General features: G+C 36.0%; 1 protein-coding gene across 3 annotated transcripts in view; it reads left to right on the forward strand.

Annotated features, from left to right (window-relative positions):
* The first annotated feature begins 2,480 nt into the window (after nt 1–2,480).
* Nucleotides 2,481–15,405, forward strand: part of LOC125228900 (zeta-sarcoglycan-like) — a 31,072-nt gene continuing 18,147 nt past the window's right edge. For 2 of the 3 annotated variants that reach the window (XM_048133604.1, XM_048133606.1), the window contains exons 1-2: nt 2,481–2,599; nt 4,428–4,831. In XM_048133604.1, the coding sequence (XP_047989561.1) occupies nt 4,749–4,831 (83 nt within the window). In that variant the 5' untranslated portion in view covers nt 2,481–2,599; nt 4,428–4,748. The remainder of the gene's footprint in view (nt 2,600–4,427; nt 4,832–15,405) is intronic. The other variant, XM_048133605.1, reaches the window with a different exon arrangement.

Consider the following 15,405-nt stretch of genomic DNA (forward strand, 5'->3'; position numbering starts at 1 on the left):
TCTATGCGCTGGGGCGCGACCACATGCAGTCGTCGCAGCAGGAACGCTGAAGCGACCTCTTAATTCCTAGAGGGTTTAGAAGAAAATATAGCATGAGTTGCGAGTGCGTTCAAGTCACGAAGAATGTATAAAATCGCGCGCGAGAAGGCAACTCATTCTAACAGGCCGACAGATATATTGAAGTGGTCGAGCTTGAAAATATCTGAAAGTGCAAAAAAAAGAAAAACGCGCAATAAACCCTAAATAACGCGCTTTTATCATGTTGTGTAATGTAAGCCGACAAGTTGCACGAAGTCGTTGGCGGTGTGTCACTGCTCGTCACTGAAACGCCACGGGACGCGCGGCGCCATACAACGCGCTTTTATCACGTTGTACAGAGGAAGCTGACAAGTTGCTCGAACTTGTCACCAGTGTGTCAGATCTCGTTGCTGAAACGCCACGGGGCGCGCGGCGCATACATCGCGCTTTTAACTCTCTATTTGTATAGTAAACCAGCAAGTTGCACGAAACCGTTGGCGCTGTGTCACGCTCGTCGCTGAAACGCCACGGGACGCGCGGCGCATACAGCGCGCTTTTATCACGTTGTTACGTGTAGTGCGATTAATATTTACGCAGTGGGACACGTTTTATGCTAACAGTTCACTCTCGACGGTTATGTTATTATAATTAAGGCTATATTCTATTCCATTACGCTGCGTTATGCAGGGATTTTCTTTGGTCTTTGTTTGATACCTATGTTGTAAAGAGAGTTCCTTGCATGTGAAGGTTGGTAGGAAAGAAAATACCTACTTACATGCATTTGGAAACGAGATTCTGTTTGAATTAATTATTTCCCTACCTAATTAATATTCACGTATCACTCAAAAAATATGTTTCATAATTTGCATAATTATTATGCTAATAACAACGCTGTTGACATGACTCTAGGTGTGCTGCAAGTAGTTTTTTTTAAATTATGTTACACAAATTTTTAAAACTTCTAAATAATCTGTATTCTTCCCTACGAGACTTAATATGAAATGTTAACAAGCAATCCCACGAGTATATTGTACAAGGTGATTCTCGCCGCTGCTAATCCAACCCTAATTGGTGGTCAGAAGACTATTGGACTTGAAGCGGCAAAGCCAATGCAATTACGCGCAAAAAGGATTTCCCACACATTATGTAATTTGTTTCGTTTGTTTTGTAATTCAGCCATTTCAAGATAATACAAAACTTTTAAAAGAACGAATGAGTTTTATGAAAGCCACCTCACAATAGCAAAGATTTGTCATCCAAAAGACTACAAAGGAATCATCGATATAGAAACCGAACTCCGAATAATATTTCCCCGATACAATATAATCCAAAGTAAAGTCATCTCAGACATGAAAGAAACACATCGAAATTCTTAAGGGGAAATATTACTTTGCAATCGCGAAATTCTTCGTTGAAACAACTCGCGGGGAGGTAACGTTCATACCGACAAAAGACGAGCAATATTCCGTGCACAAAGGAAGGCGCCCGATATATTCAATGCAGTGACACAAGAAATGGCGGCACAGCGGTAACAAAGCTCATATTGAGAGTTAGAGCGTCGCCCGCGCCCGCCCCGCCGCGTGGCCGCGCGCTCGCCGCTTCCACGCGTGCATCCTATTACTAATAACAATATTAACCGTCGACGCCGAGAAAAGTAAAAGCTTCTTAGAGTCGGAACTGTGAAAATAAAAGGAAAATAAATAGCAAATGGAAGTAGATGTTCCCGTTTTCTAAACCTAATTAGCTGCAGTTGGATAAGCTTTGTTAAATAGTTTAATGATGTAGATAAACAGATACAGGTACAATATTGTGTAGAAAGTTTTAGTGTAAGGTTGTTTTAAAATTTGAATTACGTATTAAAAACTTTTATCTTTTAAGAAGTCGTAAAACCGAGTCTAATAAAGCAATAAAAGTTGCCAAAAGTTTATTGTCGTGGACTTGGATAACTTGGGTCTTGTATATTGAAGAACCAACTAGCAATGTTTTATGAGCTATCAGTTTTGGAATGCATGTTCCTGAAGCGTTGAAGTTTTGTGCTTGATGGCGCTAAAATTGTGGTGTCCCGTACAACTTCAGAGTTTCCAAAATGTTAAAAAGATAGACGCATGCGCGTGTCCACGCGCCACCCCTCGAGCCTTACGACCGCCTCTCGCTCAACATCTCCCAAAATGAGTTCTTTGCTCCTACACATAGAGCTCTCAGCCTCCAGCTCCTAGATGAATATCGCGAGCTCCGTGTCATCGTCAGTACTAAAGACATCATTAAGTTCTCGGAGAAAGAATTAGATTTTCTTGGCACATCTTTCAATTTATTGCTTGATTGTCGGTGAAGACTTTTATGGTGGTAATGCGTTGGAAAATATAGCTTTGTTATTGAAGGGTTAAGGTTGTTATTCGTTAGTTGGATGGGAGGTGCAGGATCGGATGGCGCGAAGGGTTCGCAGTTCAGTTGGCCGCGAGCCTGGCGGGCGGCCGCATGACTCCTGTCGCGCGCGTGGCTCCTGCGCGTAACTTATTACGTTACGTGGGCTCTCTTGTGTAGACGGTACCGAGAATTGATGATTGATTGATTATTACATAAAGTATTTAATTCATAATTTAGTTTTAAATTTTCAAATAATTATTATTCAGTTTTAATTAAAATTAGTTTTCCTAATATTGCTGCCGTCTAAGAACCTACAGTTTTTAAAGTATAAATATTTTACTAAATGATAAAATTACGTGAGATTAATCACTAGGCAATCACATTTTCTTTATCATTATAAGTTGTAATTGTTACCGGATTATGGCGCATAGGCATCAATCATTTAATATATCAAAAATAATATACATAAGGTACTAAAAATAAAAGATTTTTGATTAAAATACACGGTAACTATTTAACCATGTTCTGTTTAAACTTGTTTAGTTTCACTTCTTTGTAAATATTTTTAAAACCTTTCTTAAATAAATTACTAATTTAAAGTAAAGAAAAATAGATTAAAGTCGTTAGTGAATAGAAAATGGTGAGTAGTTGATCGCTTAGCGGAGTCAGCGCCGGCGGCATTCCGCCGCTTCCTCACATTCCAACCTTCTCGCCAATTACACCAGTACCTAAATAGTCTAGTATTTGCGAATGCATAATGATGCCTTACAGTTACTATTAAAATTTTTAATATTAATTACTTTTAAATCAGCTTCCAAACATACTCGTAAATAATATCATGATAAACTAAAAAATATCTTACAATATTTGTGATATTTGATTATATGTGTACGTAAATGATTGAAGAAGTGATTAAACCACTAGCACAGTATTTCATATAAATTGTGGTATCGATAAACAACGACTTTCACTCCACCTCCTTGTCGATGGCAAATAAGCCCGCCTCAATCCAAGCTCCGCCTACCCGCTGAAGGTAAATATGTTCTTATGTAAACAGTCTTATATACTTCGCGAACACGGGTCCTTTTCTTGTCCCTACTTCGCCATTTCTTCCTTAAATAGGCGGCTATTTGATGTACATAGTTATATGTTGCCAACTTTATACGCTACACCTTTTTACTATGTTAATAAATGTTTTTCTCTACTAGGCATACTCTGAGGTAGATGTATCAGTGCATTGCTTTAAAATTTTATATAATTGTGTCATAAATTATAATAAGCATTTTCGTAAAAGTTAAAAAGTATAACGGAACTTGGATTCTGCAGTAAACTAAACAACGCTGCCTTAGTAGTAGGTGAGGTTCGAACATTATTATTAATGTATTTCACAATAATATTAAAAAATAAAAACGATTCAAATAGTGAAATGAAAATCCTAATTTAATACGTAAAAATAAATAAAAAAATAAGCTTATTTAAAACATGTCCGTGCAACCGTACAAGAAATCTCAGTGACTTAATTTTTTTTTAATTTAAATTAGTTCTTTCGTTGAATTATATGTATGGGTTTTCGATTACCTACTGGCAGCAACGAAAAGAACATAAGAAAAGTAGTCATCAAGAAGGATAAAGCTATTTGATTGATTTTATAAAAAAAAATCGAGTAAAAAAAGTAAAACAATTATAATTTAAATAAATAAACGGGATTCGAAATTGCAGCTATAATAAATAGGATTGCACATTATCCTTACAAGTTATTTCAGGAATTTGTGATATCCTAGACTTAGCAAAGCACTATTCATGTACGAAAGATAACAGCATAAATTATCCTGCTGCATGCTTCGCCGCCATGAAGCGGAATAAGTACGCTATTTTAAACGGATTTTCCGAGCTGAATAGATACCGGTCGGCAGTAGATAGCGCAAAGATAAAAATAAAAACAATCGTAATAAGCACTTTATTGTTGCATTATACCAATTTTAAACTTCGTAATAACAATCTATCATCAATTCTTAAATTTATGTCAAATATCTATAATTGTTAAGTCTAGCAAATATAGCAAAGACCTCTCAAAATGTACTTTGAAGTTCCGAAGTCGAGTTAACTAACAGGACAGCATTAACAAACATATTCAACAAAGCGGGTAAAACTTTCGCAGCTAAGAAGTTGGAACTGTGTATACAATGTCTGGCAACAGTGCGCTCTAACAAGCCGGCCATCTGAAGTTGTTAAACGGGCAGGAACAGAACAGGCAGGCGGGCGAATAATTCTAGGCGGCGGTCAGTAACTGGGGAGCTCTTGCGGACAGTTTGGAAGTGCGGCCCGGCCCGGCGCGGGAGTCCAGATCTATCGCTGACAGCCTCGCCATGGAGACGCATTCGCTCGGCCGCACTCGACATACCCCTACTGTGAGGAACCATATCGTCTACACTGACCAAAAAGGGAGAAAGTAAGTTTTTCTTTGCATATTTTAGATTATACATTTTATGATAAGTTCAGAAAAAGCTAAGGATTTTCCGATGTACAAAATACACGTAAAATATGATACAGAATGTAGGACCTTGTTGGGCATGACCACACTGGTTCTTGGCGCTATAAATAAAGTTTGATGAGTAAAAATAAACTTTTGAAGCAAAAAATGTTCACAATTACTAACAATCTACAAACTGGAATTGAAATGAATTAAGATTATTTATTTATTTATTTATTTATTTGAAAACATATTTCAATGACATTACAGATAAATCCAATGCGTCATGAAATTAAATAATAAAAAAACATTACAAAGAATAAAAGTATTATAACTAAACAATTGATTTGGGCGATGACGAAACAGCGTGGCTCCGTTGCGTCGTTTGCCCCGGTGTAGGATTCGGCAAGTTGCCCCGGAACCGCCGAAAAAGCACACCTTTCGGCCAGAAGTCTGCGCTCGCGATGGTGTCCTGCAGCGGCCGCGGCACGCGCACCACGAACGAACTGAAGTGCACGTAATGACGCGACTGTAGCTGGTGTACCCTCAGCGTGTAGCCAGTCTTCCGGCGAACGTACTCCACCACATCGTCAGCCACGGCGGAGTAATGAAGACGGGACACGTAGAGCGCCTTACTCGGTGTTGCAACCCGTAGACCAGAATTAACCGGCTCTGCGGTACACAGAGTCTTAAGGTGCCCTGCGCGCCTTCTTCTTCCGTTCCACCAGTGTGAATCCCTCCCTATCGACTTTGCTCTTCCACTGGTTCTTCACACCCCTTATTAGGTGCATTGACCCGGCTGGCTGCGACAAGCTGACCGGCTGCGACGCCAGCATAATCACGCTGACGTGGTTTCGAGGTCACGGGGGGCAGTTGCGCGCATGACGGCACGTGCTGGACTTTTCGTGTGCATCGCGCATACTGACCGAATAACAAGTCAGTCCGAATATCATTATTAATAATATTTGAAACCGCCGACCGAATTGGAGCATTAAAAGACTTCATTACGTAATTCGGCTATTGTGATTAGGCTGAAATTGAAACTAATTATGGCTTAGATATTTAGCTACTTTTCAGTTTTATCAATTACTCGTTTTATCACACGTGAAATGATTATTTTTTATCACAACCAAGATTCAGTTAATTAAATGACTAAACGGTTGATTATTCAGAAATATATCCAAAGGGTAAATTTTAAACCTTTAAACCAAACAAATGAGTCCTATTATTTCTCTCAATTTAGTTTAACAAGCGACTTAGAGTCAAAGGTTCCCCGAAGCGCGGAACTCAATGGCCGTGAATTTTGTAATCTTCATTAATTTCAACTGGAACTTAACTGTCGTTCTTCCTATTTCACTTTTGTAACTTGTCTCATAACTTTAAACGTCACACAGTTTTAAGTTTATAAGTTATACATGTATTGAAACTGATTTTTAAAATTAGCTCTATGTTTAAACGTCGTCGGGTTACCCTCATCTGGCAGAATAATTTTATTTCGAGACACACTTCGCATAACATGTTTCGCAGGGTGTACTCTTGATTCGCCGACAAATTTTTCATCGAATATCATTTTATCGGCAACAAATCATCGAAAGTTTAGTTCGAGTAAAATTATTTCGAGTAAGTAATTATGTTTCAACTACTATTTATTTGAAATTTTCTTTGTTATTATAAATACTATTCAACTAATATTTCTTCATCGCCGATTCGTTTCAAAGTACTTCAAATAGCAGAACTACAAAACAGCAATTCATTTATTCGACGTATTATTACAAAACTTTCTCATTTGTCGTACGAGCACTACACATTTATAGATGTTTTTATTCTAGGATACTTCAAATTGTCGATGTTATCGTGGCACATCACATATGCCCATAATTAAACTATGATCATTGACTTAAATTCTATATTAGAGTAGGTTTAGGTTAGGTTAGAACTGCGATGCTACAAAACGATGAACGGCTTTTAAAGTAGGTTTTGGTTAGGTTCGACCTGTGATTTACACAGAAGCAAACGTATTGCAGAGTAGGTTTAGGTTAGGTTAGAACTGCGACCTACACAACAACGAATGGCTTTTAAATTAGGTTTAGGTTAGGTTAGAATTGTGACCACACACAAAAACAAACAATGTAGTATTAGGCTACGTTACAACTGTGATCATACAGAAACAAACGGCTTACAGAGTAGGTTTAGGTTAGGTTAGATCTGCGACCCTACACAACAATGAACCTTTTTAAAAGTAGGTTTAGGTTAGGTTAGAACTGTGACCAAACAAACAGTTTACAAATTGAAAAATTTTAGAAAAAAATATAATTGAAATAATATTATGCGTAATGAATTGTATTTAATGGCAAACAAAATGAAATGAAAAAACACGAAACGAAATACCATGTTATAAAATATACTCGGAATATCTTATCTACGAAATAAAAGTCTACGGTTTGATTTTACTTGTATCGATTGTTCTACGATATGAACTGTCGATGAAATGAAATTATTTGAAACATTGTCTTTGAAATAATATTCGAACAATTCGGGTCTGTCGGCGATTCAAGGGTAAACTGTAACATGCACATAAATATTACGGCTGCTGTACGAAAGTTGATATTTTTTCTCAATGTTTATGTTTCACAATTATGAATACATTATTTATAATATAGTATATCGCTGGATTAGTTCTCGCAATCCAAGTGGTGAAGACGAAGAATGTCCAACAAATATTCATTTATTTGACTATACCACAATACCACAGTATATAAAAAACTTTAAACTATTTACTTTCCGAAATTTCACAATCCAACTTTACATACATGTATTTGAACTGACGTACGACTAGTATGATCTTTTGCATGCTTGAAAACGAACAATGTAACCAAGTTTTCCGAAAGTAATTTTCATATAAATTAAACGTGAAAACTTGCGCTGACTGAAAGAAACGCGAACCGAGCGGAGACGGTAACATTAAATACCTGATTTTTAAACCAAGTTGAATATACGTAGAAGTATTGTATGGACTAAAGACTATAGGTAGTTTCCTGAAGTGTCACAATGTGAACAATTGACTCAAATTAAAATTAAAATGTAATTATTTACTTATTTCTTTGGCTCGTTATTGTTTTAAATACAAATAGTTACTTGATCATATTCATTTTACCGAGTATCGTTTATTCAAATGATTTACACAATACTACTTCTCGTCTCAGACTGAAATTTTAATATTATTATACAGTTTTAAAATTACTATATTTATTTATAAAATTTAATAAAACAAATTATGACATACTTTCAGTAATTGTAACACAACCTTGGCGACATTCTTGCTGACAGTTCGAATTTATGAGATTTTCGAGAAAAGAAATATGGTTTTTTCGTGATTTCAGCAATAGTCCCATAATAAAAGTTTGTCATTATGAACACAAAAGTCACTATCCAAAGTTTGAATGGTCCCAACAACGGTTACAATGTTTTATTTTATTAGTCACCGATCCTGCCACGCCATAACGCTGTTGGTGTCTTTTGAAAATGCTGCTACAGTTTGTATTTTTTTGTCATTGCAATCATTTGAAAGAAATAAAAATCATAGCCCGTGTTCAACAATCTGTCACTTATTAAATTAATTCGAAGTAGCTATAAAGTTACGAATTTCATGTAAAGTTTTTCACAAATTGGACAAGTTGTTGTTTTGTTTTCATGTATTGTAAACTTGATGGGTCTTTGTTTATATATTTAAATACTATCTTAATATTATTTGCGACGAGAGTAGTTCTCTACAATAAAGAAATTTGAATAGAAATGGCTCGAGGGTTGGTTGTTCTATGGGTCTGATGTCTTTATTAAAGGCGCCAGCGGGAAAATATATACTTTGCCACCCCTAAGGATAAAATATATTTTTCTCGTCGGTTTTGGAAGAATAAAAAAGCCTCCATGACCACTCTTAGCCATTTTAAAATTTTAAGTGAGTTTATCATGATATATGAATATTTATCGAATTCTATTGGCTACACACATCATTATTAGAAGAAAGAGATCTGACCGATTCGAATTTTAACATTTAACAAAAATCCCTCTATATGTATACGATACATAAAAATGTGTTTGTAAAACGTCATTTTTGCCGACACTGGAATATTCTATTCGCATCGTACAAAAAAGAAAATTTTCTAAGATATAAGACAAAACTACTTAGATAAAAAATTTGAAATGGCCTTGGGAAAATGTTTCGTATGCTGGTCCGCCGCTGCCTCCTCCGCCTCAGCCGGCCGACAATGTGTACCGCGGAAGGACAGCCGAGTTACTTGTACACTTTCCGGTAGTCACATTTTCGCAACACGGTATTCACATTTCGAGGACTGGAAAGTTGGCGTTATCGCGTTTAAAATAGAACGACAAACACATCTAACTTTGTGATGTAAAATGGACATGGCTCAGCCCGGACAAAACGTTATGGACGCGTCTTTTATTTCGGTACTCACGAAAATGGCTAACTCGTTTAAGTGATTCTCAAAGGGTTGACATTGTTTTTGTTGTTGGACGTTTACATTCGCGGCGAGATACAATAATTTTGCGTTGACGTTAGAATTAAGGTTATTACTTTGTTCCCCGAAGTTACGTCTTTATTCTGTTAAATACCTACTATCTTTTTATTTTGCGAGGTGCGACGCTAATCAGATTTCTCAAAAACTGACTCTAAATTGAAATGTAAGTATTTGTTTTTCAACTTCGTTATCTATTATTGTTTAATCTGAAAGTAAGTCGTTGTTGTTCTAAGAAGTTGCAGTAAATAATATTATGAACATCTTTGGTTAATTCAATCAACATATTTTTTTTAAATATTTAATTGTTTCTGAATGTCTAATTAAAATTTTGGGCAATATTGCACTCGTTACCTAAATGTAAAATGATTATGAAAATCACGTAAGAGATTTCCTTTGGGCCAGACTTGATTAGATTATACAGTAACAAAGTAGAAAATTTAACATTCAGAGCCAGAGTTGGTCCCGTCACTTTGCGAACTCGTTTCGACGAAAACATATAAGTACGAGTAAGTGTACAAATTGATTTATTGAAGTTGAGCGGGTTCCCGCGTTGCGCCGGAGTATTCAGTCCTTTGCCTTACATAGATAAAGTGGAATAAAAAGAACTTCACAAACAAAAATCCCCTTGTCGTGAGATTTACGAGCCGACGCACCTCCGGCGCAAATAAGTTATATGTAAATTTTATGTTCTGTTGCTTAAATTTATAAACTTACAGGTAACCCGTAAGTGTGGAGCCCCAAAGTAATTGCAGTAAATAAAATTTTACTGAATCCATTATCATCAGCAATTTGTGCATTAGGCGACAAACAAACAATACGGTCTGATGATACATAAAGTTAGAACTACATTAGCGATCGATTTCCTACGAATACGATTGGATTAAAGTTTTCCTAAAACTAATAATTTTCCTTTATGAAATTTAAATGAATAACATCCGAGTAAACGTGAGCTTTCCCGTGATAATTATACGGAGTCACGCGAACGGCATTTTAGGCATGTGGATCTCATAATGAACCGCCAACTTTTTGTAAGATTAACCTTCGACTAAATTGTGTGAATTAGCTTGCACATTAAGCTTCACGTGACACATTTTTGTGTTCCCTTGCAGAGGCGGAACCTGTGTGTTCGCATAATTTTACGGTACGTTTTACTAAATTGTTTTAAAGTGGGGTAGTAGTCACTGCCACAATTCATTGATTATTTTTTCTTTGAAATTTACTATAATGTTTCACATAAGCTGTACACTCTAGGTATTTATTAAAATGTTGTGAAATCATTCTCACTGTTACAACAATTTTAAATAAAAAGTCTAAATAAACATTCGTTTCATTAATTTCTGCGATTTATAACAATTTGATTGTATGTACTGTAGGCATATTCCAAGCGGGCAATTAACGGTAATGAACGTGCGGTGATCTACAAAACTGCATCTTTACACTCCATTTGAGCTTAAAACGGACAAGCCGTGCAATTATTTCGTGAATACTTCAATAGGGATCATAAAAAAGGAGTGGACACGTTTTATAAAGAGTTGTCATGGCACATGTAATTACCTCTGGAATTGCAGGCGTCCATATGCTACAGTGACAACTTACCGTCTGACAGCTGGAAAGCGTTAAATAAAAACAATGTTACAGTTATTAGTTTAAGCTTAACTATTGTCTTTTTTAGCGAGGTATATACTTATTTGTCTCCATCTTATGCGTTCGAGCCAATTTGTTCTCGGTAGGACATTATGTATTTAGTAATTATTTATTGTTAGTAGCCTGTGTAATTTTTATAATAAAAATTTGAAAAAGTTATTTACGATCATATAGTAAATAAACAATTTATTGTAGCATCAAAAACAAACATAAAGACATCAATAGGTTTTTTTTCTTCAATAAAATTTTAGTTATAAATCATAAAAACCAAATTTAGTATTCCTAAAATAATATTTTTAACTGTATCGTTATTTAATTTAACACATCACTGAGTGCCTATTTGAATGCGAACTTTTGTAAAGAGTAAAATTATTATGGATTTCGTTGCTGTTTTGACTTGATGTTTGCTCATTGAATTAACATCCCGCAAATGCAAGCACGATTTAATCGCTATTTTCGGAGCACAATTTCTGTTTGTCAATTAAAATATTTGGAATCAGTGAAATAATTTCAGTGGCAGTTAATTTGATTACTCGGGGAACTGAAGAAGAATATAAAACACTTTTCGTCATTATTCCACCTTGTGCCTTTTATAACTATTTTACTTATCTATTTGCTCATACCTTCGAGTTATAGGTATAGTTAAAGACTGTAATAGTATTTGATATTGGTATTAATTCCTAGTGTCCAAGTCATTTCTTTACAAGGTTTGAACTTGGGAATAAAATAACTGGGTATATTTATTATTACGCACAGCTGCAGAGGTAACTACAGTATTTTTGTATATTTATGTATACATTTTTTGCAGAGAGGGGAGTCAATTGACTCTACAGTCAGAAAAAACTGGACAAGTGCTGGTTAAGCTCGCTTTCCAAGGGTTTCGTACAAATTTTAACAGCACCATCGCTCCCGATATACTGCATTCCAGAAGATAATTCGTAGAGGTTCTGCACACATTCCTCGTCCTTTGAGTTGGACAAAAAGGCTCCTGGCATTTCAGAGATTATATTATAAATACACCTGACGCTTTAGCACAACTTGCCTTGTCGCGCGCGAGTACATACATCAAGCGCGATTTCAAGTATGGACTCGCGCGCGACAAGGCAAATTGTGCTAGAGGAGCTGGAAATTATTGACTGGTACCGATGCGGCCGGGTAGTTTAAATAGTGGTACGGAAGTTATTCGCGTAAGCTGCAGACCCTGGATCGATTCTTGGCTTGGCCATGGGTGAACTTAGATCGCTTTTTCTTTAGTGTATGACATGTGAAGAGAAATAACCCTATCCTATAGTATGCCCTTGAAAGTATCAATTATCTTCACCTACGTTTTATTTATCTTCAACAGTAGTTTTCTCGATTTACTCGACACCTCCACGCGTTTCTATTAAAATAAATAGTTTTGATAGACGAACAAACGGATGTACATGTACAACCAACGATGAAACCCTACAAATAAAAATAAGTAAGTACCAGTTAAGATTTACAATAAACAAATCACTGTATAAAAATAATAAATAATTAATCAGTTAGTCTGCGTAAAACATTTTCACTTTTGATTTGCGTCCCATCGCATTGCTCGTCACGTATTGCCGGCTTTGCCTTGTTTGTGGACCGCATACCAGGCGCGCCGACTATTGTGCTTTTTCTTTTGTACACGCTTGCATTAACAAAAACCAGAGGTAGGTGAAAACTGCCGGTATAAAAAGACGACGTGCACAGTCGACGTCGAAGATGTGCTTTTGCAACCTGCTTCTTTAATGAAGTGAACATTGTTATTGTTACAATTTTCACCTCAAAAAACTTTTGTTACGTCATTTTATTTAAATTAGGCTGATAGCGTACGCGGACATATCTACAATACAGGATTTAAAGATTTTTTGGAATGCATTGAGTGTTATCATTTTACGATTAAATGTGATGTGATAGTGAATTCATGTTATCATTTTACGATTTTGTATTCCAATATGTTAGAAAAAATATAGCTATTGCCAATTTAACAGTGTTCAATAATTTGGCAATGCTGTTAGTGTAGGTATATAAAATTATTGGACTTTTACTAGAAAATAAAAACATTTATCTCATTAAAAAAATGTTGAATTTTGTAATCAGTTCAATTAACGATTTAAACAGTAATTTGTAAAATAAAAAAAAAAATGTATAAGCTATTCGGTTCGTAGAGTATACCGACGTAACTAGTACCTACTTACAATAATTATATTCCCGCTTTCTTTAACACCCCTTTAAACATAAATATGCACCACTTTGATTGCGTTACTCATGTTTGTACTAAATAAAAGCGTATAAAAAGACGCATAAAATTGAAAAGAGCAGGGCCCCGTTTCTCGAAAGGTACAAGCCTTGTATTACAAGTGTGTTTCCATGACAACTCATACGATTTGACAGTTCGCGCACTTGTAATACAAGGCTTGTACCTTTCGAGAAACGGGCCACAGGTCGATCGTAAGCAATCACAGATCAGAAGTTGTTATTCCGACGAAGCAGCTCGCCTGAATTATTTACACGCGTCCCGGCGCGGCGGCGGCGGCGGCGCGCGGCTCAGGCGACGAGAATGCGTGCGAGGAAATATAATTTCTATTCCCTTTAACACCACTCTTTAGAGGGTCAATATTATACAATTGGAATGTGTTTGCTCTTTATGTGACTGATGTCTGTTGACTGTGTTATTGTGCTTGAAAAGATTGCAAATAGAACTGAAAGAGGCGAAAGGCATGATTTTGTATTGTAACAATCGGCTTTATTTTGATTTTAATATTCTTACGTCACAAATTCGATATTACTATACAAGGTGCCCACGAGGAAAGGGAAATAATTAAACCACGCATTCCTGGGGCCAAAATAAAGAAAAAAGTTACATAGGTACAGCTGAGGAAATTTTGCCAAAATACATATTTTTTTTGCATTTTTTAAAACTATTTTAATGTATTTTTAAATAAAAAGTAAATGTTATTCAGAAACTGGCACTTGTACAATAAGTTTTAACGTTTTTTTCTGAAAACTTCAGTTTTAAAGGTTTTCACTTCTCACTTTTTAACCGTCGTCTCATATCTCTCAAGAAGGACGGTTATCAAGTCGTCTGTATGTTTTTTTTTATTTTTATTTTTTTTTATTTTTTGTTCCTCGATATCTCCGTCGTTACTGGACCGATTTTGAAAAATTTTTTTTTTGATTGAATGTATATGCATACAGATTGGTCCCATTTTTCTCAGAACCCAGTTCTGATGATGGTATCCTGGAGAAATCGAGGGAACTCCTCGAATCTGAAAGGCATACATATGGTGATTTTTGTGTTTTTAAAGGAACAGCATGCATTTAGGTACGGAACAGTGACATTTGGTGCAATGGAACTGCTGATGATGGCCAGAACGGAACTCTTCAAATCTGAACGGCACGCTTATACTGACTTTGGTATTTTTATAAGAACAGCATGCACTTTCGTCCAGAACAGTGACATTTGGTGCAGTGGAATTGCTGATGATGGTCAGAACCGAATTTCTCAAATCTGAACGGCCCGCTTATAGTGACTTTGGTATTTTTATAAGAACAGCATGCACTTTCGTCCAGAACAGTGACATTTGGAGCAGTGGAACTGCTGATGATGGCCAGAACCAAACTCCTCAAATCTGAACGGCACGCTTATAGTGACTTTGCCATTTTTATAAGAACAGCATGCGCTTACGTCTAGAACAGTGACATTTGGTACAGTGGAACTGCTGATGATGGTCAGAACCGAACTCCTCAAATCTGAACGGCACGCTTATAGTGACTTTGGTATTTTTATAAGAACAGCATGCACTTACGTCCAGAACAGTGACATTTGGTGCAGTGGAACTGCTGATGATAGTCAGAACCGAACTCCTCAAATCTGAACGGCACACTCATAGTGACTTTGGTATTTTTGTAAGAAAAGCATGCATTTAAGTTCAGAACAGTGATATTTATTTAGTTATGTTTGTTAAGCATATTGAGTTTTCAAGTCAAAGTTTGTCAAGCTTCGATTTCTTATAATATAATCGGATTCATGAGGAATTGAGGAAACTCCTCAAACCTTAACGTTATACGTATATTCATTTGTGTTGCCATCTAATAATTAAAGCATTAAAAGCAGTTTTAAAAAATACTTACACATTTCTACATAATCCAACATTCGCAAGTAGCTTTCACCAGAACCCGAAAGGCGACGGTTTTTTTTTCTGAAAAATTATTGATATCTATCAATGAGGATAGTGACACTATTCTCCATAATGACATGAACGCCGTTAAAAAAGCCTATTGTAGAGGTACTGAGTAACAACAAGAAAAAAAAACATTTGGTAATAACTCTGAAACTAGGCGAAATCCAGAAAAGTTGTATAT

This window comes from Leguminivora glycinivorella, chromosome 8, assembly GCF_023078275.1.
Source record: "Leguminivora glycinivorella isolate SPB_JAAS2020 chromosome 8, LegGlyc_1.1, whole genome shotgun sequence".
Taxonomy (NCBI): Eukaryota; Metazoa; Arthropoda; class Insecta; order Lepidoptera; family Tortricidae; genus Leguminivora; species Leguminivora glycinivorella.